Below are 22,526 nucleotides of genomic sequence, written 5' to 3'. Positions count from 1 at the left end.
GGAACCGCAAAGATTCTAGATCGTTGACTTGTCTTTCTTCGAGTCCCCGTGCTCACTCGCACTCTTCTGACCCCATTCTCTATACCCCTCACCGCATATAAGGCCTTTTTGTGTTCAAAATGTCCTTTTCTTTGACTGCGATCGCCCCCTTTTCGCGGCCAGCAGCCTCGAGTCGCCATGACCTCCGTTCTCGACACCGCGACCATTGGCAAGCCTAAGAGGGCCCGCAGACACGTTCGAACGTTGACGGGTACGTCTCGTCTCTTTCGGGATCTGTCGTTGTAAGCATAGATCTTATCTTGATGCTGACAACGCCCCGCAGGTTACCTCCCTGAGAAGGATGCCTCTGGCAAGGAAAAGTGGCCCCGTGGCGACGAGGCGACATGGAAGGATGGTCTTAGATCTCTCGACACCGGTTTGTCTTTATGAAATACTTCGTATCTCTGACTGACGTTGGACATGCAGGCGTTCCGTCGATCACCAAGTCGATCGTCAACCACGTCCAGACCTCCCTCGCTCGTCAGCCGCACGAGCTCGATAACCTCGGTGCATACCAGGCTACCGCGCTCTCCGTTCGAGACAACCTGATCGTACGTGCCTTAACTCATATCTTCACTTGTTAGGCAAAACCCCTGACCCAATCCCCTAGATCAACTGGAACGACACCCAGCTTCACTACACCCGCAAAGCCGGCAAACGCGCATACTACCTCTCCCTCGAGTTCCTCATGGGTCGTGCCCTGGACAACGCCGTCTTGAACCTCGGTCTCAAAGGCGCCTACTCCGAAGGCACCTCCAAGCTCGGCTTCTCGCTCGAGGACCTCCTTGACCAGGAACGCGACGCCGGGCTCGGCAACGGCGGCCTCGGCCGGCTCGCCGCGTGCTACCTCGACTCGTCCGCGTCGCAGGAGCTCCCGATGTGGGGGTATGGCCTGAGGTACCAGTACGGTATCTTCCAGCAGGTCATCTCGCAGGACGGGCAGCAGCTCGAGGCACCCGATCCGTGGCTGCAGAACTCGAACCCGTGGGAGCTCCCGCGCACGGACGTGACCTACGAGATCAGGTTCTACGGCCGTGCGGAGAGGCTCAATGATGGCAGTGGCCGGGCGACATGGAGTGGGGGCCAGGAGGTGTTGGCGGTTGCGTATGATGTGATGATTCCTGGGTGCGATACGCGGAACACGAACAATTTGAGGTTGTGGGAGAGTAAGCCGAAGAGGGGCTTTGATTTGAACAGCTTTAATGGTGAGTCCGTCTCGGTTGTTTTTTGAACCCATGCTAACGCGATACTAGCTGGTGACTACGAGCGCGCCATCGAGTCCTCGAACAGCGCGGCTGCCATTACCTCCGTCCTGTACCCCAATGACCACACCACCTGTACGCTCGTTCATTTTCGTACCTTTGAGCCTCGATACTGACTATAAGTGCTCAGTCGGCAAAGAGCTCCGCCTGAAGCAGCAATACTTCTGGACCGCCGCCAGTCTCGCGGACATCATGCGCCGCTTCAAAAACCTCGACAAGGACATATCCGAGTTCCCCGAGTGTGCGTCTCCGTCTCTTCTCCACTCTTAACACATGAACCTACATTAACGTCTCTAAACTACCATGCAGATGTCGCCATCCAGCTGAACGACGTACGTCCCATCTCCTCCCCTCCCCTCATCTTCACGACATGACTAACAAACATCACCACTATACATAGACCCACCCGACGCTCGCGATCCCCGAGCTCATGCGCATCCTCATCGACGAGGAAGAGCTCGCGTGGGACAAGGCGTGGAAGATCGTCACGGACACGTTCTTCTTCACGAACCACACCGTGCTCCCCGAGGCGCTCGAGAAGTGGCCCGTCCCGCTCATGGAGCACCTTCTCCCGCGGCACATGCAGATCATCTTTGATATCGTGCGTTGCGCTCCTCTCTGATTCGCGTAGTGTCGTGGCTGATTGTGCTGGGTGGTCTTTGATCTCGCGTGGTATAGAACTTGTTCTGGTTACAATGTAAGCACACGCTGTCGTAATGATGCCTCTGAACATCGTGGTGCTGATGTTTGGTTGGTAGCTGTGGAGCGCAAGTTCCCCGGCGACAGGGACCGCCTCGGGCGCATGTCGCTCATCGAGGAAGGCTTCCCGCAGCAGGTACAGATGGCGTTCCTCGCCTGCATCGGTACGTTACCCCTTGATGCCGTCTCATGTCACAGGAGACTGAACACGTTCGGGTTGATAGGCTCGCGAAAGATCAACGGTGTCGCCGAGGTTTGTCTTGTGTGCGGTGTACGGGGTGCATGGTTTAGCTGACGGGACGGCGCTCTTCGTGTAGCTCCACAGCGAGCTCGTCCGCACGACGATTTTGAAGGACTTTGTGGACTACTTTGGTGTGAGCAAGTGAGTTATGTGTGGCCCTTTGTGCTTCGTACGTGGGCTCATCGGCGGTGTTCTTATCTAGATTCAGCAACGTTACCAACGGAAGTAAGCGCGCTCCTCCTTCTCTGCCCCCATCTCCTTCCCATCTCCTAACCTCCCTTTCACCCACTTACGTAGTCACACCGCGCCGCTGGCTCGACCAATGCAACCCGGGCCTCTCCGCGCTGATCAGCAAGACGCTCGAGGTGCCCAAGGGCGTGTGGCTCAAGGACCTGTACAAGCTCGAGGGCCTGCTGCCCTTCGCGGAGGACGCGGCGTTCCGCGCGGAGTGGGCCGCGGTCAAGCAGGCGAACAAGAAGCGCCTGGCTGCGTATGTCCAGACTACCCTCGGCTTGACGGTCAAGACGGATGCGATGTTTGATGTGCAGATTAAGGTGCGTTTTTTGCCGCTGTGTGGTGGAAGAGGGGTGTTAGAATGCTGACATGTTATATTGTTTTAGCGGCTGCATGAGTACAAGGCAAGTAGGAGGCGTGTTTCTGTGTGGATTTCGAGCGGGGTTTGACCTCTATTTTGGTTGATAGCGTCAAACGCTCAACATCCTCGGTGTCATTCATGTTCGTGATCTCTGCCATGATTGAGATTTTCGATGCTCATCGCGGCGTTCCTATAGCGTTATCTTACTCTCAAGAGTATGACGCCCGCGGAGCGCAAGAAAGTGACACCCCGTAATGTCTTTTTCGCTGGCAAGGCTGCCCCTGGCTGTGAGTCACTTTCCTTTACCTCTCTCGAATGCGCATGCTCACCCTCGTAATTCTCATTTTCCAGACTACATCGCCAAGCTTGTACGTCCCTACTCTTACATCTCCCTTCCTGACTTATATGAACACGCAATTCTTCAGACGATCCGCTTGATCGTGAACGCCGCGCGCGTGATCAACTCCGACCCAGACACGAAGGAGTACCTCAACCTCTTCTTCCTGCCCGACTACTCCGTCACCCTCGCCGAGGTGCTCATCCCCGCGTCCGACATCAGCCAGCACATCTCCACCGCGGGCACCGAGGCGTCCGGCACGTCCAACATGAAGTTCTGCCTCAACGGCGGGCTGCTCCTCGGCACCGTCGACGGCGCCAATATCGAAATCGCGGAGGAGGTCGGGGAATCCAACGTCTGTGAGTACCGTCGTCAATGCGGGTTTAGATAAGGAGCGAGGAGCTCATCGTGCACTAGTCTTTTTCGGGCACCTCACACCGGCGGTCGAGGACCTGCGCTATCAGCACGTGTACCACCCCGTGCCCGTCGAAGAGAAGTCGCCCGCGCTCGCGCACGTTCTCAACCAGGTCTCGGCGGGTCTCTTCGGCGATGGCGGCGTGTATGAGCCGTACGTGTCCCTCTGTCCTTCTCGCGATCTATGTTTTCGTTGATAGCTCGTTTTCTTGCTCGACAGGCTCCTTAACACGATCAGACAGGGCGACTACTACCTCCTGACAGACGACTTTGACTCTTGTAAGCGTCATCTCATAAACACTACGATAACGCTGACAATGAACGATCACTGTAGACGTCAACGCGCTCAAGATGGTCGACGAGGCGTACGAAGACCGTGAGGAATGGCTCAAGAAGTCCATCCGCACCACCGCCAAGGTGACTACAATTTTCCTTGCACTTCACTTCTCGAGATGCTCATCGCATGTAACTCTCAGATGGGCAAGTTCAGCTCCGACCGCGCTATCCAGGACTACGCGCAGGAGTACTGGAACATTGAGAGCACCAAGGTTGAGAGCACCAAGGTTGAAGGCGCCAAGGCCGAGGTCACCAAAGTCGAAAAGGAGGCCGGTCCTAAACTTACTCCTTCCGCAGCTCCGGACTACGCTCAAGAGTACAAAAACGTTAGCCCGGTGACCGTACCTTCGGAGTTGGAGACTTCTGTCTAGATCCTGAAACATCGAGAACTCCATCGGGATAGCAGGTTGATCTCAAGAACTGATTCCTTTCGCGGGCAGCATGAGCAAGTCAAGGCAAAAACTGTAGAGATAAACGGATACTGTAACCTGTAAACTAGCTAAAGCTTAACTTGGTATAACGAAACGAGTGGGTGCCGCAGAGTCCTTTGAACAGACAGTGACCAAACTGTGGAGCGGGAGTGGAACTGGATATTCCGTATCATGAAAAAGAAGGGTATCAAGATTGTGGGTGGATGGGATTTCCCTGCAAGTTGGTAGAGCGGAGCATAAATGAAGTAAAATTATGTCACCCTAATGACGAGTATGGGACGAGAAGTGGATGAAATGAAAATACGAGGAACGGGTGCGCATGCGAGGAAAGGACGTCGGAACGTGCAGATGCCGAAGAGTGGGGAAACAAAGAATGTCGGGATCCATGGAACATAAGCAGCCATAACAAACAAAAAATGCAAAGAAGACGAAAATATTAACAGAGGAGAGACAAGATCATGACCAAGACAGTGATCTGCAGTGGGGTATACTCGCGAAATTCAGGGTGAATTGGGCTTATGTCGATTTGTGAGCAGCGCTCATACGGACTCGTCCACGGGTTCCTGGGGTTCCTCTTCAGCGTGAACACTGGAGCCTGGAAGATATCGCGGGTTAGGTTCTGCTGTATCTCAACGACGAAACAAGAACATACCATTAGCGGTTGGCTCAGCAGCTTTCTCTTCCTCCACGACGGGGACGACAGGCTCCTCAACTGGTGCAGCAGGCTCGTCCTCTTCGACGACAGCAGCAGTGGGTTCTTCCGCGGGCGCTGCAGCTTCCTCCTCCTCGACGGTGGGGGCGGCCGGTTCTTCTTCAACGACTGGGGCAGGAGCGGGCTCTTCAACGGCGACAGGCTCCTCTTCAGCGACGGGCTCCTCTTCAACGACCGGCTCTTCGACAGCAGCAGGCTCTTCGACGGCGACAGGCTCCTCTTCAACGGTAGGCTCCTCTTCAACAGTAGGCTCCTCTTCAGCGACCGGCTCCTCTGCAACGGCAGGCTCTTCGACAGCAGCAGGCTCTTCAACGGCGATAGGCTCCTCCACAGCCTCCACGGGCTCCTCAACAGGTGCAGCGGCAGAGGTCGCCTCAAGATCATCGGCCTCTTCGACAGCAGGCTCGGGAGCAGGGATGGCTACCGCTTCCTCAACCGGCGCGGCGGGCTCTTCGACGGGAGCCTCTGCCTCTGCCTCTGCTTCGGCCTCCGGTTCCAGTTCAGGCTCGGACGCGGGCGCAGGTTCGGGTTCGGGCTCGACAGCAGCCTCGCTAGCCACACTGTCGCGGTTACTCGGCTCGGGGTCGTCCGTAATCGTCTCATGCGTGACGGGCTCCGCAACCGGCTCGACAGGTGCGGCATCCACAACGGGGACAGCGGGCAGCTCGACTTCCGGCGTCTCGACGGGAGTCTCAGGTTCCTGAGCTTCGGCTTGAGGTTCTTCGGCAGGTGCGGCGGGTTCTTCAGCGGCAGACTCAGCGGCAGACTCTTCGACAGGAGCAGCAGGTTCCTCAGCGGCAGCAGCTTCAGTCTCTGAAGCAGCCTCAGCCTCGGCAACAGCAACCGGCTCGCTCGTCTCGAGCGCCACCTGGGGGCCGGGCGTCTCGCCCGCAAGCACGACGTTCTGGGGCGCAGGCGGGAGCGCCTCCGTCTCCTGCTCGACCTGGGGTTCTTCAGCGGGCCCAGCGACCGGCTCAACCTCGAGCTCCTTCTCCTTGGCAGGCGGCGTCGGCGCCTCGCTCTCCGGGAGCGGCGTGGGGAGTGCATCCTTCTCATCAGCGGTGGGCGCTAGGACAGCCTCTCCTGATTCCTCCTTGGCTGCAGGAACTTCGGGAACGGGTTGTGCGTCGGCTTCGGGAACGGGCTCGGTGGCGGGCTCGGTGGCGGGCTCGGCAACAGGCGCAGCCTCATCCTCGCTCTTCTCCTCCGGCAACGGAACATCCTTGGGCTCCTTAGACGACGACGTCAGACGGTTCGCAGCAGCCGCAACGGCAGCCACACCAGCGCCGACAACGCTAGCAGCCGTACCCGCCACGAGCGCCGCCCCCGCCTTGCTCTCCTTGTCCTTCTTCGCCTTATCTTTCTTCTCCGTCTTCGTATCGACCTTGTCCTTGCTCTTGTCCTTCTCCTTGCCGTCCTTCTCACCCTCCTTGCCGTCCTGCCCCTCCTCTTCCACCTCCTCCTCAACAACCTGCCCAAACTCATTCGTCGTCGTCCCTGTCTTGCCCTTGACACCCACACCCGCAGGACCAACACTCGCCGAACCCGGTCTCCCAAAGAACGAGAACCTCTTCGCAAACGACATCGACGCTGCCGACCCTCTCTCCGTCCGACCCGGTCTCGGCCGCGGCCGCGCACGGGGACTCGCCGCGCGTCCTTCTTCGGCGCCTTTCTCCGTTGCCGCAGCCTCCGGCATAGGAGGCGCAGCAGGCGGCGGCGGCGGCGGCGGAGGCACAAACGTCTCCTCCACAACGAGCCACCTCACCGGCACCCTCATCCCCGCGCCCGCATTCGCATTCGCATTCGCATTCGCACCGGCATTGACGTCCTGCAACGACGCAACGCTCGCAGGATTCACCGCCGCCGGCAACGGCACATCGATCCCCTCGATCGTCTGCCTCAACCCACACACCACCACCGACGGCCACGCGCCCCCAATGCCCGCGCCAAAGCCGGCCCCGTCCGCACCACCAGCGACACCCGGCTCGCTCAGCGCGTCGCTCCAGAAATCGACAAACGCCTCGTCGAGCGGGACAACGTCCAGCCTGGCAATGCGCTTCGCCTGCACCGCGCGCGCGATCGCGTCCGCCCTGCTCTGCTTCTCCAGCGAGTTCGCAGCCGCAGCCGCGGCAGCAGTGGCAACTGCCGCAGCCACCTCTTGCCTGACGGCGGCCTTGTCCCTGGACGTCTTCGACGCCTTCGACCCGCCGCTGACCTTCCTGCTCGGGAACGAGCTCGGCGGCGGCGGCGTCCCCACACCTCCTACACCCGCACCCGCACCCGCACCCATACTCGCACCCGCAGCCCCATCTGCAGACGACCGCCCCGACCCTCCATACCCCGCGCCCGCACTCATCCGCCTACCCGTCCGCGACAGCTTCCTTACAGGCGACATACCCCCACCACCCGGCAAATCTCTAGGCTCCGTCACCTCCACATCCGCATCCATAAGCGTACTCGCAAGCGGCCCCGCGCTCGCCACACCGAACCCGCCCACCGCGAACTGCGCCCAGTCCGCGATCGCGGGCGGCGGCGTGGTAGTAGCGGCGGTAGCAGTGGCGGTTTTGGTGCTCACGGCGGCCGTAGACCCATTGGCGTACTTCGAGGACGCAATAGGCGTAGCGACGCCCGTCGGACTGCCGCCCGCGGACGCAGGAAGCGGGACCCGCGCAGCAATGGGAGACGTGGGCATCGACCCGACACGCGCCAGCGGCGTGCCCGCGCCCCCACCGCCACCAAAGAACGACGCCTCCGAAACAGCCGACAGCGGGGACAGCGGCGCCGATCCCGAAAGCGGCTCCGGCGCAGGATCCGTGCGCGCAAAGAGTTGCAGCGTCTCGTCCGCAAACATACGCTCGAGGTCGAAGTTGATCCCCGCCTCTTCCGAACCCTGACTTCCAGATCCGGCTTCCTCAATCGCAGCGGCCTTGCGAATACCCTCCCACACACCCTCATACTCCCCCGCCGGCTCTCCCTTTGCCCTATCAGCAGCAGCAGGAAGCCCAAGCGCCTCGATCACAACCCGCCTCGGCTCCCTCCCCGAGCCCGTCGACGCGCCCCTCAAGGACGCAAGCACCGCCGCGTCCGCGACAACGTACTCCAGCACAACGTGCAGCGCCGCAGGACGGCGCGTGCTGAACTTAGGCCGACCGATCGCGCTCGGATCGTCGTTGAGCGGCGGGGCGCCGCCGCGCAGGTACGGGTACGCGTGCACGAGCTCCTCGAGGCGTGTCGGGAGGCGGTGCGCGAGGGCGTCTTCTCTGTTGGATCGCGGTAGACACAAAGGGGGATGTTCGTTAGTAATTTAATAAGACCGTGGCATGAACGCGAGGATAGGATCGGAGAAAGGGAAGTGACGAAGAGAAGAGAAAAAAAGTGAGACAGAACACCCACCTCAGCTTAGCGAGGAACAGATGCTCCAGCACGCGCCCAGCCCTCTCCCAGGCCTTATAAAACTCGATCCATCGCTCGCCCGATCCCTGCACCTGCACCACACTGCCCTGCTGCCCCTCCTTTTCCTTCTCCTTCTCCTTCTCCTTCTCCTTCTCCTTCTCCTTGGCCTTCCCATCCTTGCCTCTCTTCCCGCCCTTCCCCCTCCCCTCCTTCTCCTTCTTCACTCCAACCTCTTCTCCCTCCTTCACCCCTCCAGCCGTGACAGCGGCCCCCTCCCACGCCCCAAGCGCACAAAACACCCACGCGCCAAACCACATCACCGCCCGACTCGCCGACATCCCATTCGCCTCCCCATGCGCACCCAGCGCCGCCACAAGCTCCAACAACACACCCAACAGCGCCCCGTGCGCCGCGGGCAACCTCGGCACAAGGTGCGCGCTGTACGCGTCCGCGGGGTACGACGCCACGCGCTCGGCGTGCGCAAAGGACGCGTACCACGCGTACGCTGCCGTGTTTGCAGTGGCGGTGGCAATGGCAGAAGGATCAGCAAGGTCCGAATCCGACGACACGATCACGTTCCCGAACGCGGGCTGCCCCTCTTCGAGGCGGAGATGGCGCAGGCCCCAGCGGAGGACGCTCGCGATGTCGTGCTGCGAGCGCGTGTACGTGAGCTCGGCCTCGAACTCGGGTGCAGAGGGGTCCTCGGAAGTGGACGAGCCCGACACGAGGGTGTTGAGGAAGAGTGAGATGAGGCGGCGCTGGGCGGCGGGGGACGCGGCGTGCCAGTGCGGGCGCATGAGGCCGAGCGTTTCGAGGCCTGCGTTGTGTCGAGTGGAGGCGAACAACGGACATATTGGTCAGCGCTTTTCATTAGGAAACGTAGTAAACCAGACGCACCCCGTTCGTTGATCGCCTTCGCACAAGCGCTCACGAGCACATTCGCCTCCTGCGGCGTCAGCCTCCTCCTCGCGATCTCCACCTCGTCGAGCATCGGCTTCCCGCCGACGGTCGTATCGAACACGTCCCCGAGGCTCGGGCGCGCTTTGCCCGCGCCCGCGCCTGCATCTGCGCTGAGCGCAGCAGCAAGCGCATCGTCGTGCGGAAGATGAAGGGACAGATGCGGAATATGCTGCCTCTGGGCCTGTTCGACACGGGCCTTGCTACCAGTGCGCACAACGGCGGGCTTCGAGCGGACGCGGAAGAGCGAAAACGGGGTGTCCTTTTCGCTGTCCTTCTCCTTCTCCTTCTCGTCCTTGACCCTGACCTTGGATCTCGTGGACGACTTGGCCGAGTCCTTGTCGGACTTGGAGGGCGGCTTGGGCGGGACATCGTCTACGACGTTGGACGCGGAGTCGGGGAGATGGGTCGAAATGCGCTCGTATTTGCCGTCGAGGAGCGGCGCTGGCTGCTGCTCGGTGGCAGCAGGGTGGGAATCTGTGCCCGCAGCACCATCTTGGTGGTGGTGCTTGGAGCGTCCAAAGACCTTGTTGAGGAAGGAAGGCATGTTGGAACGCGGTGCCTCCTATGAAAGGAGGATCTGAATAGATAAAACCTGGTTGGATTGACAGTCGCTGGATGAGCTAGCGGTAAGCGTGTGCTGTGTCGAGTATGCGTGTATCAGTCGACGTGGATTGAGATGAGGGTGGGGAGATATATGGGGTTTGGAAGGAAGGATGCGTGTCGCACGGGATGATTAGACGGCCCCTTGGAGCCGGATATGTCAGATAACAAATAAGCTTATGAGGGGGTGGTGACGGCGGAGTGGCGGAACGGAGGGAGGACGGGGCGGGGTAGCGGGGGAGGGGAAAGAGGAGGACCTGCAAGTCGGGGCCTGGGAGAAGAGGGGAACGCGACAGTCGAACCAGATAATTTCTCTCATGAACAACATTTCTTTTTTCCAGACTGCACCCGCGGAGGAATTTCTGCTTTTGGAAGGTGCACCACTCTATTGCCGAGATGAAGTGTGACGGCATTCCAATTCTTCTGCCTTGACATTCCTTGCTCTTCCAAAGATGCGCGGAACTACAAACTACTCCGCCGTCGCACAATTCCTTAGCGCTTTTGGAAGATATCTGGACAAAGTGGTCAAGGAAGGACAGCTTCGTGGCGTCGGAACGTGCTCGAACGCCGCGCGAGCCACCATAAGACGCCATCATGCTACTTTCCGCGAGCGCGTCTCCGCCCTCCGAACGCCGTGTTGCTGCTCTTGTGTATCATCTCGGACTACAGCATCATCACATCCAAGTAGCCATCATGAACGCAATCTCTGGCGATCCTGCCCCACCGGCCCCTGATAGGCCTCCCCACGACCAACTCAAATAACATGTCATTGGGCCTTTGCAATCTCCAGTATAGTCACGGTGCAGTAGCGGAAGACCTCGGGATCATATCACTCGCCATGGGTGCAATCAAATGGCAGGCTTTCGAAGAGGGCACGCCAAACGGAGTGGATTTCATGCAATCATTCAACAAGTTCCTTCTTGCCGAGTTCACTCGCAAACTTACATTTTATATTACAGCAGGCTCTTCATACCGAGTAGTTCTAATCTTCGCTCGTCTCATGCTGACGTCAGGATCGAACAGATGCACTAGCGCTGTCGCGTTACACGATGTGCTACACGGCGCATATCAGATTGCTTTGCATAGATTGTGGCCATTTTGACAGCAATTAATAGCGTGAGGTTCTATACAATGAACTGTAGAAAGAAAAACCGACGCAAAGTTACAGCGATATACCTGCAAAAAGCTGTAAACCAACGCCGACATAAACTACATCGACTGTACACTCACCATATCCCCAGTTTCCTTAACGACTCCACCGTCGTCCCCATAAACCCCCTACTCTTCTTCGCCTGTGTCCGTCTCACCATCTGAGCTCAGCTCCCTACTCCCACTTGCCATGCTGCCATCCACATCGTCCTCCAGGCGGAGTTTCGCGATAATATCCCCAACCTCTTTCCATCTCTGATTATACTCCCCCTCATGCATCTGCCATTCCCCGTCCACATCGTCTCCCACTCCCGGCGGCTCGCACCACCCGAACACCCCCGTCAGCTCCGGCATGACCTCGTAAAGAAGCCTAGCCACAGTTTCCGGGTCTTCGACGCGCGAGTTCCCGACCCACAGCTCCTCGAGGCTGAAATTGTGATAATCGAGTACATCCTCCTCATCAACAGCAGAGACGCCCCCAGAGTTCGGAGGAGCACGTATCTTTTCCGTAGATATCCCGTCGAATTCGATACCCAGACGGCAAAGAAATGGACAAAGGCGCGCAACCGAGCAGAGACCGTAGAACGTCACTGCCGGGGGTGCCGCGTTCCAGCCATGCATGGAGTTGAGACACGGTACCCCAAGAAGCGGCAGCGCACGCGCCAGGTCTATGAGCTCAGCATCTGAAAGCACCACAGAACACCGGGTCTCAAAATCCAAAACGCGGAGCTTGCTGAATCCGAGCAGCGGGCGGAGGGTAGACATATCGATAACAGTGTTCTGCAGCGGGAATGTGTGGTTCGCAGGGATGGGGATACTGCTATCGTCCTCTTCGGCAATCTCCACATGCGTTAGAGCACGCTTGCTCTTTGAGATCGCCTTCAGGGCACCTGCAACGCCATCTGAGCAGGCGCTGGCCCGCTCAGAGACAAACACTGTAACCTTAGCGAGTGACAATTCAAACTCGCAGACAAAAGCTGCAAAGACATTTAGATCTGCTGCGATGACGTGCAGAGAAGTCAAGTCCGGAAACGGAGTGTCTCGAAGCTGAGCCCGCATAGCTCGAAACGGCGTCTCCGGATATAACGCAATATTAAGCTCTTGGAGGTTTGGTAATCCTGCAATATGAACGAGGGCTTCATCTGTCAGCTCCTCACACCGCAGCACCCGGAGGTAGTTCCAGCGGCACACCGACAACGAGAACGCCTCGACCCCGCCAATCTTCCTGTACGAGTAGACACTCGCATCCTTGATGGAAGGACAGAATGCCCCGACGGACGAAAGCAGGTATATGTCCGGTATGGTGCTACCAACACCGTAGCAAAGTGACTCAAGGGATGCAGTAAGGAACGTCCGCATGTAGGGGGCAGTATCCGGTCGCATCCCTGTCCATTCAACAAGCTTCAAGTTTGGAAGGAGAGGGACCGCGTCGGGAGGGGCAAGACTTAAGCTTAGAACCCAAAGTTTGGTAGGCGCGGACCTGTAGGCGCCCAGAGACACCTGATAGAGGTGCCGCACGCGGGGAGCGTATTTTCGGATGATAAGCCAATCCGAGGGCGTCAGAGGTCGTTTGATCTCCTGCCATATATATGCTATGAGCATGAAGGCCAAGCTTTGGCACCCAGACGAGTGCAGACATACGACGAAAGCCCCGGCAGGACGAGCCCATCCTGTCTGGGTTCACGCGATCATATGTTTAGTGTAAGCTTCAGAATATATAAATAGATACTACCTCTTGATCCACAGAAGGCTCCCATGCATCCTTGTGCAGACATTTGATGAGGCTATCAATCATAAGAAGGTTTTCCCAGAGCGCGTTTAGCGCTGGCTCTTTGAACGTCCGACATGTCGTCGCAAGCGCGAGCAAGGTCCCGTCATTGGGACCACCAAATAATCGGTCAAACTCTGCGCTGAGATTGCCGAAGATATTGTCGAGGAGCTCGGCGACAAGCAGGACGCGGTGCATGATGAACGCGTCGCGACACTCTAAATCCCAGTCAGCTCCGGGGGGCTGGCATCGGAGTTTGAACTTGGTGGCGCGGAGAAGGCAAGGTGACTCTCGTCAACGCGCCAACGCTTGTGAGGTCCAAGTGAGGTCGGTCAAGTCCACAACCATCTGGACACTTACAACACATCACTAATACACCTTTCGGTATATGTACTTCGCAGGAAAATTGGAGATCGAATTTAATCGATGTTTGTATCAGAGATCTGAGGGGAGTGAAACGCGAAGTTCGGCGACGCCGGGTGGCCCTCCTTGGTGCACATTTAGCTTGCGGCGCGGATGCAGTACTCCAACCGTGTTTCGGAATATATACCGGAGAAGTAGGAGAGCTCAGCACCAGGTACGTTGCCGGGCGACTCATTCTCCCCGGGCTCAAGTACCTGACTATGGATTAGTAGGCTCTCCGCTCATGAACCATCGCTCTCTGGGGTTCATTTTCCCCCGACAACCATGAACGCGGTCTGTGCACAACTGCGGCTTCCTTAGTCCTGACTAAATTCGACTCAGAAAGCCTGCCATTGGTACTTGAGGCAACGCACTTACTGCAGAAGCACCCGACATAGGATTACAGTACAGTGATGGTGTGCATTGAAAAGGACGTACACCAGCGTCGACATAGACCACCCTCATCGTACCCTTAGTTTCCTCCGCGACGCCACCGTCATCTCTACGGAATTTCTACTCCTCCTCGCCCATATTAGTGTCTTCATCTGCACTCAGCTCCGCAGCCCCACTTGAGGTGCTACTATCCTCGTTGTCTTCACGGCGGAACTGAGCAACAATAGCCTCAACCTCTTTCCATCTCCGACCGTACACCTCCTCTTCCATTCGCCACGCCTCGTCTTCCTCATCCCCCAGTCCCGGCGGCGAGCACCACCCAAACACGCGTCTCAGCCCCGGCATCGCATCGTACAAAATCGTCGCCACCGTCTCCGGGTCATCGACGCGCGAGTTCCCGACCCACAGCTCCTCGAGGTTGAAGTTGCCGTCACCCTCTTCGTTATCATGAGCAGAGGCTCCTTCTGGAGGGTGTATCTTCTCCGTCGACATCCCGTCGAATTGAATACCCAGACGGGTGAGGCAGGGGCACAGGCGTGCGACCGAAAGAACACCGTAAAACGTGACCGCCGCGGGTGCGTTCCAGCCGCGCATCGAGTTGACAGACAGCGTCTCGAGAAGGGGCAGCGCCCGCGCCAGGTCTATGAGCTCAGCATCGGTAAGGACCACAGAACACCGAGTGTCGAGATCGATAACGCGGAGCGCGGCACATCCGAGCAGCGGGCGGAGAGTAGACATATCGATAACAGAGTTCCGCACTGTGAACGTGTGGGCGGGAGGGTTGTAGTACCAATAGAGCTCCTCTTCAGCGATCTCTACGTGGTTTAGAGCGCGCCCGACCTTTGAGAGTGCCTTCAGGACAGCCGCAACGCGATCGGAGCACGCGTTGGCTTCTTCAGCAACGAGCATCGTGACGTTGGCTGGTGATAGCTCAAACGCGCTGACGAATGCTGCGACAAAACCCAAGTCGGCTGCGTTGACATCTAGAGAAGCCAGCTTCGTGAATACGCTGCCTTGAACTTGCATCCTCAAGGCTCGGAAAGGCGTCCCCGGAGTCAACGTGATATGCAGTTCTCGGAGGTTCGGTAATCCTGCGATGTGAACGAGTGCGTCGTCCGTCAGCTCCTCACACTGCAGCACCTGGAGGTACTCCCAGCGGCACACCGACAATGAGAAAGCTTCGATCCCACCCGAAATCTTCTTGTACGAGAAGACACTCGCATCCTTGATAGCAGGGCAGAATGCACCAACGGACGCAAGCACGTGCGTGTCGGGTATCGTACTGCCAATGCCGTAATGGAGCGACTCAAGAGATGCACTGAGAAAGGTCCGCACAAAAGGAGCGGTATCGGGCTGCATCCCCGTCCACTCGAGAGCCTTCAAGTTCGGAAGAAGCGGGACGCTGTCGGGAGGGGCAAGACTGAGCACCAAAAGTTTGGTGTAGGAAGACCTGTGGGAGTCCAGGGATACCTGGTGGAGGCGCCGCACGCGAGGGGCATATCTACGGATGATGGTCCAATCTGTGGGTGTCAGAGGCCGTTTGAATTCCTGTTAAAATATGAACGCCGAGCGTGGGCGCGGAGGTGAGTTCGAGACCTACGACAAAGGCATTGGCTGGACGGCCCCATCTTGTCTGGGTGCACGGGATCATCAGCTTGGTGTATCTGTTGAATATGTAATGTTTCAAAATACCTCTTGATCCACAGAAGCCTCCCATGCATCTCTAGGCAGACATTTGATGAGAGTATCAATTTCGGGAAGATTTTCCCAGAGCGCATTCAGCGCAGGCTCTTTAAATGTCCGACATGTTGTCGCAAGCGCGAGCAAGGTCCCGTCATTAGGACCACCAATTAGCCTTTCAAACTCTGCGCTGAGGTTGCCAAAGATGTTGTCGAGGAGCTCGGCGACAAGCAGGACGCGGTGCATGATGAACGCGTCGCACGCGTCGCGATGGGAAGCCACTGCAGACAACACTGGGGGCAATTGCCCATATTTTTGTGGAAAGCATTCAAAATGTTTTGAGGGATGCCTTCCTAATTGGGAAGGTGACCTTCCAAATTTGGAATTTCGAGCAAAACATTTTGAATATTTTTGACATGTTTTCCCCGGAAACATCGACTAACGCCCCCAGTGCAAACGGCGATTTTACCCGGGATTAAACCGAGAGAAAGAGACGGCGAGATGAAAACCTTTTCCTCCGAGTTTTGGAACGCTTTTTTGCACAGGAAAAGGTATTCTTTTGGCTGACATTTGCGTCAATTTTGCGCTGGTAAAATGGATGGGTTACCGAATTCGGACATCACCTTCCCGATTTGGACGTGTTTCTATCTAATCTCCGCGTAGAAATGCAAACTCCGAGGCAAAAGTTCAACTTTTCAGTAACTTTTCGCACAGCAAAAGATGGGTGAAAAAGGCTTTCATCTGTCCGCCTTCTTCAATCACTTTTTGTAACAGAAAAATCACAGTTTGTCTGCAGTGAGCACCGGTCCAATTCCCGCTCAGCTCCGGCAACCCGACATCGGAGTTTAAACTCAGCGGCGCGGCAAGCTATCTCGGCAACTTTTGCGATCAAGCGCTCAGCCATCTTCTTAAAACCAAGAGCTTCACCCTTCACTTTGACCAGGAGCATGCCAGATTTTGCTCGTATTTCTCCCCACGACACTCAGCATAATTGCCAGCATGTACTTTGCCGGTACACAGGCGATCTGCGTCGACTCTCGCACTAACAGCAAGATTCTAATATGGGCGCTTGTAGAGGACAAAGATGGACGATACTTCCGGACCTGAAAAATCTGAGGAGAAATGGATCAAAGAGAATGAGGGCTGAGTGCAAGAAACCCCAGATCCATAGCCAGCTGCTCGAGCCTAGGGAGAATGAGTAGGTCGTCGACGTGCCTGGTGCGGATCTCTCCTACTGCACGGAACGAGTCGGATGCGCAAAGATCAGAGTATGAAGGATCTCTCTATATGCAGAGGCGCTAGCACCCGAGCACGAGCAGGCAAGAACATAAACTGGATTCGGAAAGCGAGACTTGGGGATTACCAACTCGCTAGTCCAAGACCACTGGAAGTTGGATGAGAGCGCTGTCCGCTGGAGCATGCGACATAGGATGAGCCACCCAGCGGGCCGTAATACGAGAGAGCGTTGACAAGTTGCGCAGTTTGGATTTGCGGCTGTTCATATGAGCACGCGAGCGCGACATAAAAGGACATGACCTTGCGTTCCGTACCTGGCCTTTCCACGCACTAACGCTGGCCCACTGGTGCGAGCCTTCTGGCAGACACGCACCTTCATGCAATAGCAAATACGGTGTACATTGTACCCAGTAACATCTGAAAAAACCTGAACATGAAAGTCAGAGCAAGCAGAACGTGTCTCACTGAGTACTAGTCAAGCCAAGAGTGTTTGACAGGCACCGGCGACAATTGCCCACCTCATTTTGAACAGCTTCCGCGCATCGCCATTGTGATGGCCAGCGCCCTCCGGCGCTTACCTCCATTCCCTCCTCCCCTTCCCTCCCACTGACACCGCCTTTCCTTCCCTCCTCCCCCCAGGCCATACACGCATCGGATCCCCTTGGTTGTGTGCGACGAAAGGGCACATTGCCAACACAAACACCATAACATCCAAGTGACCAGGAAACCACATTGACTGTGGATTCGCAAACCCATATCCCACTTATGAGCGGAGACTACGACCAGGCTCTCCTCGGCCAGGCCCCTGCGGCTACCAGGGCTCAGAGACAGGTGCGCCGTCATACATGTGTTGGCTAGTGGGGGAGTTGCTGATCGACTTCTTTCTTGGTGCTTTTCAACGCATTCGTGTTCACTCCTGCTCATGCTCTTCAATGGCCCTACTTTTCGCTTATCCTCGATATTCAATCTCCACCTTTCACTCTCATATCCAATACCCTCGTCATCCTGCGTCTCGCAACTTCGCATCCACCGTCTATGTCGTTCTCCCCCGTCTTACACCTTGCATCGCGCATGCAACCGAACCATCGCCAAACCGATCGCCCGATTCTCCTGCCGTAACCTTTGACCATCAACGTCGTCGCCCATCCCACCTCATAATTCCCACAAACGTACTTTAAACGAGCAGGAAGGCTACAACGTCGACCTCCTCGACCAACCCGAGCGCAACACCTCCACCCGCGCCGCCCACCGTTCCTCCCAACCCGCCAACGCACAACAGCCCTACGGCGCCTCCTCCCCCGCCTCCCACTCCCCTCCCCTCCCCGCAGGCGCCGCCGCCGCCTCTGCCCCCGGCACACGCGGCGCCCACTCCCCCACGCCCGGGCGCGGCGCAGCGACGCCCTCCGACCGCGCGTTCGAGGAGAAGGAGCGGCGCGGTGGCTATGCTGCCGCCGGCGCCGGCGCCGGTTCCGGCTCGGGTGCGGGTGCGGCAGCGTACGGGGCGAAAACGCCGTGGTACAAGACCACGAAGGGGCTCATCGCCATCGGCGTCGTATCGCTCGTGGTCGTCGCCGCTGTCGTGGGCGGCGCGGTCGGCGGTACCGTGGGCAAGAAGAGCTCGTCCAGCGCGGCTGTTAGCACGACGCCGGAGTCGTCGTCTACCGTTCCCAGTCCTCTTGAGACTTCGACGTCGACGTCGTCTGACGGCGGACACGGCGGGGGTGGCTCGTCGGCTTCGCCTACTGCTGCTTCGAGCACGGCCAGTGCGACAGCGACGGCGGGCACGTCACCCGGTGGCTCGAGTAGTGGCGGCGATACAAGCAGTACCGGAAATACAGGCAGCACCGGGAGTGGAGGCACCCATGGCAACGAGGGGGTCGGGTCCAACGACGTCGGCGGGAGCCACGCGATCGGGATCGCTGCTACGGGCCCGGCGTCGAGTCGGCGGATGGTGGGCAAGCGCGGAGACGAGGATATGCTTAGTTGAGCGACACGACGTTGTCCAGAGAAAGAAAGGAAAGAAGAGAGCGATGGGCGGAGGGTGGGAGTTGGAGGAGCCGGACGCGTGCGGTATATATGGTAGCTCCTCAAATTTGTTCTCGATATTATATCTTAGTCCGTCTGTGGTTGGGTGGAGTGTTGGTTCGGAGGTGCATGCATACGCCTACTCGTTCAGTAATTCCTCTCCTTGCTTACTTCAAATTTTCATTACACCCTTTGTTTCAATTCTATATCCATGCATGCACAAAAGTTTGTTTCGTTATGATTTCCTTGTAACATATTTGAAGCTACTCCCATTACTCAAAATGACCATGCGCTTCCAGAGTTTGATGTGCTCTGGCGCACGTTTGGCTTGCTCATATATCTTAGCCGAGAATGCAAGATTACCGTGCATCGATCCAGAGCGTTCGGCGGCTGTGGACTGCTTTGATAAATAGCCGCCCTCAGTCGCTTCCTGTGACTCGATGATGTGAGAGGGTGTCCAGATGCCAGTGGGTATTAGGTTGACGCGCTGTCTCGGAGTTGAGTTTAGTCCCTTAGCACTCCCCCAATTTTATCAATACGTATGATTGAAATTCGCGTAAATTCGCGTTGGCCTCGCAAGTATTCGTACAAAGTAACATCACAAAGAATCATGTCAACGCCTATAAATTCAATCGATGATCAGTAGCAAGACCCAATGTACACTGCATCCGTACCTTCTGTATCACATCCTGAACTTGTTTAAAAACACTTCGGGGATCCTCGTTTCCGTTCCGCCTGTCCTCCTGTGCAAAGTGAGATTGCCCCCGTCCCTTACCAAACTTAAAATGACACCCTCCTCCACCCTCCTCACCTCCAGAAGAATATTGTCCAACACCGCCTTCAGCTTCGGCAGATAAGTACGATCCGCCTCGGCCTTCCGAGCGACCATATCGCCATCCTCGGGATCGCTGAGCCGCATCCTGTTCACAGGAATCCCACGGAACACACCCCTGCTGTGCTTCGCGATGAAGACGTGCTCCGTCTGCGAAAGGTAGAGCTGCGGGAAGAGCTCTTCCCACCCGACGTCGTATTGCACCGAGCGCGTCACGAGCTCGACGAGGGAGGTCTGCGGGATCAGCTCCTGCGACGGCTGCAGCTCGACCGACAGGCCAAAGGCGATGCGCGACTTGGCAGCGCCTTTGACTTGTGCGGAGGAGCTGGTCAGCGTCAGTCCGGAGAGCTTGGTCGCTAAGTCTCCCTGTGTCCTCGGGGGTTCAGCCTGGGTCTGGATGCAGGCGTCGACTTCGAAGCGGAGGAGGATGTTGAGTCCTCCGAGTTTCTGGGGACGGAGGTCGCGCGTTGCGTCAGTCTGTCTCTCGAGCGCGGGCAGCAACGATGAGCAAATCGAAGTGGTCACTCACGTATGCAATAATTCTGGCGTACTCGGCCGCCTGCTCACACCCCGGAGCAGCACAGGTCGTCTTTTGCTCGAACCCAAAGCCATACCCCTTCGTCGACTGTTTGGCGCGTTCCTGCGGTCCTTCCGTGCACATGATGAATATGCACGTGTTACCAGCGCGCTGAATATCAACGCGGAATGGCCCACTTTGTTCGCTAGATCCTTTCGCCCAGCGGAGGAGCTTCCGCAGGGTGTTGCGGTCGGCGACGATGTCCAGTGATTTATAGTCAAACTGGGGCTTCCCGGCACCCTCGTGAAGGGCTTGAACTGCGACAAAGATAGGGACCGGCGAGGACAAGACGCCCAAGCAGGCCGCCTTCTTCTTTGCCGCACCTGTTTGGCTGTCCGGCTTGATGCGATCGGGGACGTTTCCAGTCCATATGGGGGGTGAACCTAGGTCCCTGAGCACTATACTCTACAATGAGACCCCCAAACAAAAAGGCTCACCTGGGATAATCAACCTCGGCTGCGTAGATGGCACGGACGAATACGAAGCGATCGCCTGGACGTCGGTCACAGATACGGTATCATCGACTGCTTGTGGGGCTGAGAAGTCTACCAATCCCTCGCCAAGGTCGGCTGTGATGTAGCTCGGCGTGGAGCCCTGATACATAGAGATTTAGTGGGCTTTCAAGGGAAGTGGATGTACGAGGGGGCAGCGGGTTTGTTCCGTCGAGACTGCGAGGATAGACGATGATGATGGGGCACCTGATACGACGTGAGAGTCCAGAGCCGGGAGTACCGGCATTGGCGTCAAATAAAGAAGACTAGCAATGCCGTTTTTGAGCGAGCTATTTCCATCCTAGCTAGTTCATTCGCAGGGTTCCGAGGACAAGTAAAGGAGGAGGTGAGTAAAGTTGAGTGAAGCGAGGCGCGTCGTAAGTTTCTTTTCCCACGCTGTACTGGTAGGGTTACATCGCTAAGTTGAAAGCGTCGCATCTTCATCATGCACCACCTCTTCCCCCCCGAAGCATTAGGTCGACTGTGCTTTGAAAGGCACAACCAGTGCCTTTTACCAAGCGCTGCGCGTCTCTTGGCCCTCGGGGACAAACTTGACGTGACCAAATCGAAGAAGTCGCCCGGATAGCGATCTTAGAACTATCCACCTATCAGATGATCTACGCTCACTCCGAGTTCACACACTAGTGAGTCTCCTGCTTTCACCCCCTGCATGATTCAGTAGGAACGTTCCTAACGCGCTCCTCGTACCTAAGGATCACGGCCTTAAGCCTCCTCCGAGTCGTTATGCCTCTGTGGAACGTGTCACAAGGTTTAATATAGAAACTCCACGCATCTCTCCTTTGCAAGAGATATCAGGGGGCCATCATGAACAACACTCGAACGCGACATCTGGTACCTGACGACTCTACCTCAGCTGGTGCCAGGAACACACTGTGCAATGTCCGTGCACAAACTACTTCAATTGAGAAACTATAACATAAAATTTCGTGAAAGGGCCGAGTAATCGCGCACACCTCAAATTCAATGCATTGCGGGGCGCATTTCTAGTACTTTTAATCGCTTTTCACGTATTTAGGTAAGTTTTGAGTTCAGCTATCCTTTGGCTATCCGTCCTTGAACATCTACTGACCATTGCCGTAAGTCCCAAAGCTGTGTAGGAGTAATGAGCCTGGAACCCGGCGCCACCGGGCTTGGCATATTCATTAGATTGGCACAGAGGTTGCAGTCTATTGCAATTGTGCTCCGGCAAGTAAAAAAGAGCGTATATTTATGGCGAAGAACAGGCATATTTCTTGCGCCCAGTAAGTTCCGTAACGTGGTAGACGCTCCTCAAGCTGATCAGCACCATTCAAGCCTTCAAAAAAGCGAACGAGGATCTCGTTATCAACCGAACAATCAAGCATGAATGGTGGTTGAATGACGATGTGAGGTCAGTCAGTGACATTAGTGAAGGTCGGCAGCATCTAATTACACCGAATTGGAGCACGTCTGTATTCCATCGGGGTCCAATCAGTACCGAAATTCACACCAAGGCTAACCTCCACTACTGCAGACATCACAAAAAGCGCACTCGGATTATAAGCTCAGTATAAGAGCTAGAAGCACTCAGAACTAATGTACGTCTCGCTTGAAATTTAGTAGCTTCGTAGTACATATTTGTAACCTCCATTTTGAGAATTTTACTCATATCTTGTAAGTTGGGCTAGGTTCTGTAGGCGGGCCATAAACTTAGTGATCAATTGCAAGCTATGAGTATTGTATACCAAGCTATGAAGCCTACAAGTATCAACACATCTTATTGCTGTCATGAACTGATGTCGACCAAATAAGGACTTAGAGAACTTGCATGTCACGCCGCACATTGACCAATAACAAGATAATACATTTTTTGTGTTAGAATACATGGTGATCCGACTACACATGCAATGATACGATACAGGCAGGCAGACTACATGAAGAGAGCAATGAGAATAAAAAACTGATGGACGATACA

The 22,526-nt window shown here is 56.5% G+C and overlaps 5 protein-coding genes across 5 annotated transcripts; 2 read left to right on the top strand and 3 right to left on the bottom strand.

Moving 5' to 3' along the window:
- The first annotated feature begins 144 nt into the window (after positions 1–144).
- Positions 145–8,077, top strand: CONPUDRAFT_85616 (glycosyltransferase family 35 protein). Its single transcript, XM_007776716.1, has 24 exons — positions 145–250; positions 323–415; positions 466–590; positions 650–1,244; positions 1,293–1,376; positions 1,432–1,542; positions 1,611–1,633; positions 1,702–1,902; positions 1,980–1,998; positions 2,060–2,164; positions 2,225–2,253; positions 2,318–2,382; positions 2,444–2,466; positions 2,539–2,795; positions 2,862–2,879; positions 2,944–2,976; positions 3,033–3,123; positions 3,188–3,204; positions 3,262–3,532; positions 3,591–3,741; positions 3,808–3,866; positions 3,922–4,004; positions 4,064–4,949; positions 5,007–8,077. The coding sequence occupies exons 1-23, from the start codon at positions 178–180 to the stop codon at positions 4,292–4,294; spliced, it is 2,757 nt and encodes a 918-aa protein (XP_007774906.1). The 5' UTR covers positions 145–177; the 3' UTR covers positions 4,295–4,949; positions 5,007–8,077.
- A 3,060-nt stretch (positions 8,078–11,137) lies between these two features.
- On the bottom strand, positions 11,138–13,134 carry CONPUDRAFT_147462 (uncharacterized protein; the record flags this gene model as incomplete). Its single annotated transcript, XM_007776715.1, has 3 exons — positions 11,138–11,195; positions 11,250–12,842; positions 12,901–13,134. The coding sequence occupies 2 exons, from the start codon at positions 13,132–13,134 to the stop codon at positions 11,298–11,300; spliced, it is 1,779 nt and encodes a 592-aa protein (XP_007774905.1). The 3' UTR covers positions 11,138–11,195; positions 11,250–11,297.
- A 556-nt stretch (positions 13,135–13,690) lies between these two features.
- Positions 13,691–15,657, bottom strand: CONPUDRAFT_169777 (uncharacterized protein; the record flags this gene model as incomplete). The annotated part of the gene is made up of 3 exons (XM_007776714.1): positions 13,691–15,279; positions 15,332–15,364; positions 15,424–15,657. 3 exons carry the CDS (start codon positions 15,655–15,657, stop codon positions 13,852–13,854), a joined length of 1,695 nt encoding a protein of 564 aa, XP_007774904.1. The 3' UTR covers positions 13,691–13,851.
- A 1,595-nt stretch (positions 15,658–17,252) lies between these two features.
- CONPUDRAFT_169776 (uncharacterized protein) lies at positions 17,253–18,949 on the top strand. Its single transcript, XM_007776713.1, has 2 exons — positions 17,253–17,478; positions 17,834–18,949. The coding sequence occupies exons 1-2, from the start codon at positions 17,413–17,415 to the stop codon at positions 18,632–18,634; spliced, it is 867 nt and encodes a 288-aa protein (XP_007774903.1). The 5' UTR covers positions 17,253–17,412; the 3' UTR covers positions 18,635–18,949.
- A 292-nt stretch (positions 18,950–19,241) lies between these two features.
- Positions 19,242–20,819, bottom strand: CONPUDRAFT_169775 (uncharacterized protein; the record flags this gene model as incomplete). Its single annotated transcript, XM_007776712.1, has 5 exons — positions 19,242–19,292; positions 19,347–19,951; positions 20,034–20,464; positions 20,519–20,675; positions 20,721–20,819. 4 exons carry the CDS (start codon positions 20,817–20,819, stop codon positions 19,355–19,357), a joined length of 1,284 nt encoding a protein of 427 aa, XP_007774902.1. The 3' UTR covers positions 19,242–19,292; positions 19,347–19,354.
- Between the last annotated feature and the right edge of the window lie 1,707 nt (positions 20,820–22,526).

This window comes from Coniophora puteana (genome assembly GCF_000271625.1).
Source record: "Coniophora puteana RWD-64-598 SS2 unplaced genomic scaffold CONPUscaffold_18, whole genome shotgun sequence".
Lineage (NCBI taxonomy): Eukaryota > Fungi > Basidiomycota > Agaricomycetes > Boletales > Coniophoraceae > Coniophora > Coniophora puteana.
The sequence above is the reverse complement of the archived record's forward strand: the minus strand, read 5'-3'. Positions and strand labels throughout refer to the sequence as shown.

Coding starts and splice junctions, on each gene's coding strand:
- CONPUDRAFT_85616 (XM_007776716.1), top strand. CDS start 178: ATGACCTCCGTTCTCGACACCGCGACCATTGGCAAGCCTAAGAGGGCC. Junction 2,467..2,538: donor CAGCAACGTTACCAACGGAA/GTAAGCGCGCTC, acceptor CCACTTACGTAG/TCACACCGCGCCGCTGGCTC. Junction 4,005..4,063: donor CCATCCGCACCACCGCCAAG/GTGACTACAATT, acceptor TGTAACTCTCAG/ATGGGCAAGTTCAGCTCCGA.
- CONPUDRAFT_169776 (XM_007776713.1), top strand. CDS start 17,413: ATGAGCGGAGACTACGACCAGGCTCTCCTCGGCCAGGCCCCTGCGGCT. Junction 17,479..17,833: donor CTACCAGGGCTCAGAGACAG/GTGCGCCGTCAT, acceptor TTAAACGAGCAG/GAAGGCTACAACGTCGACCT.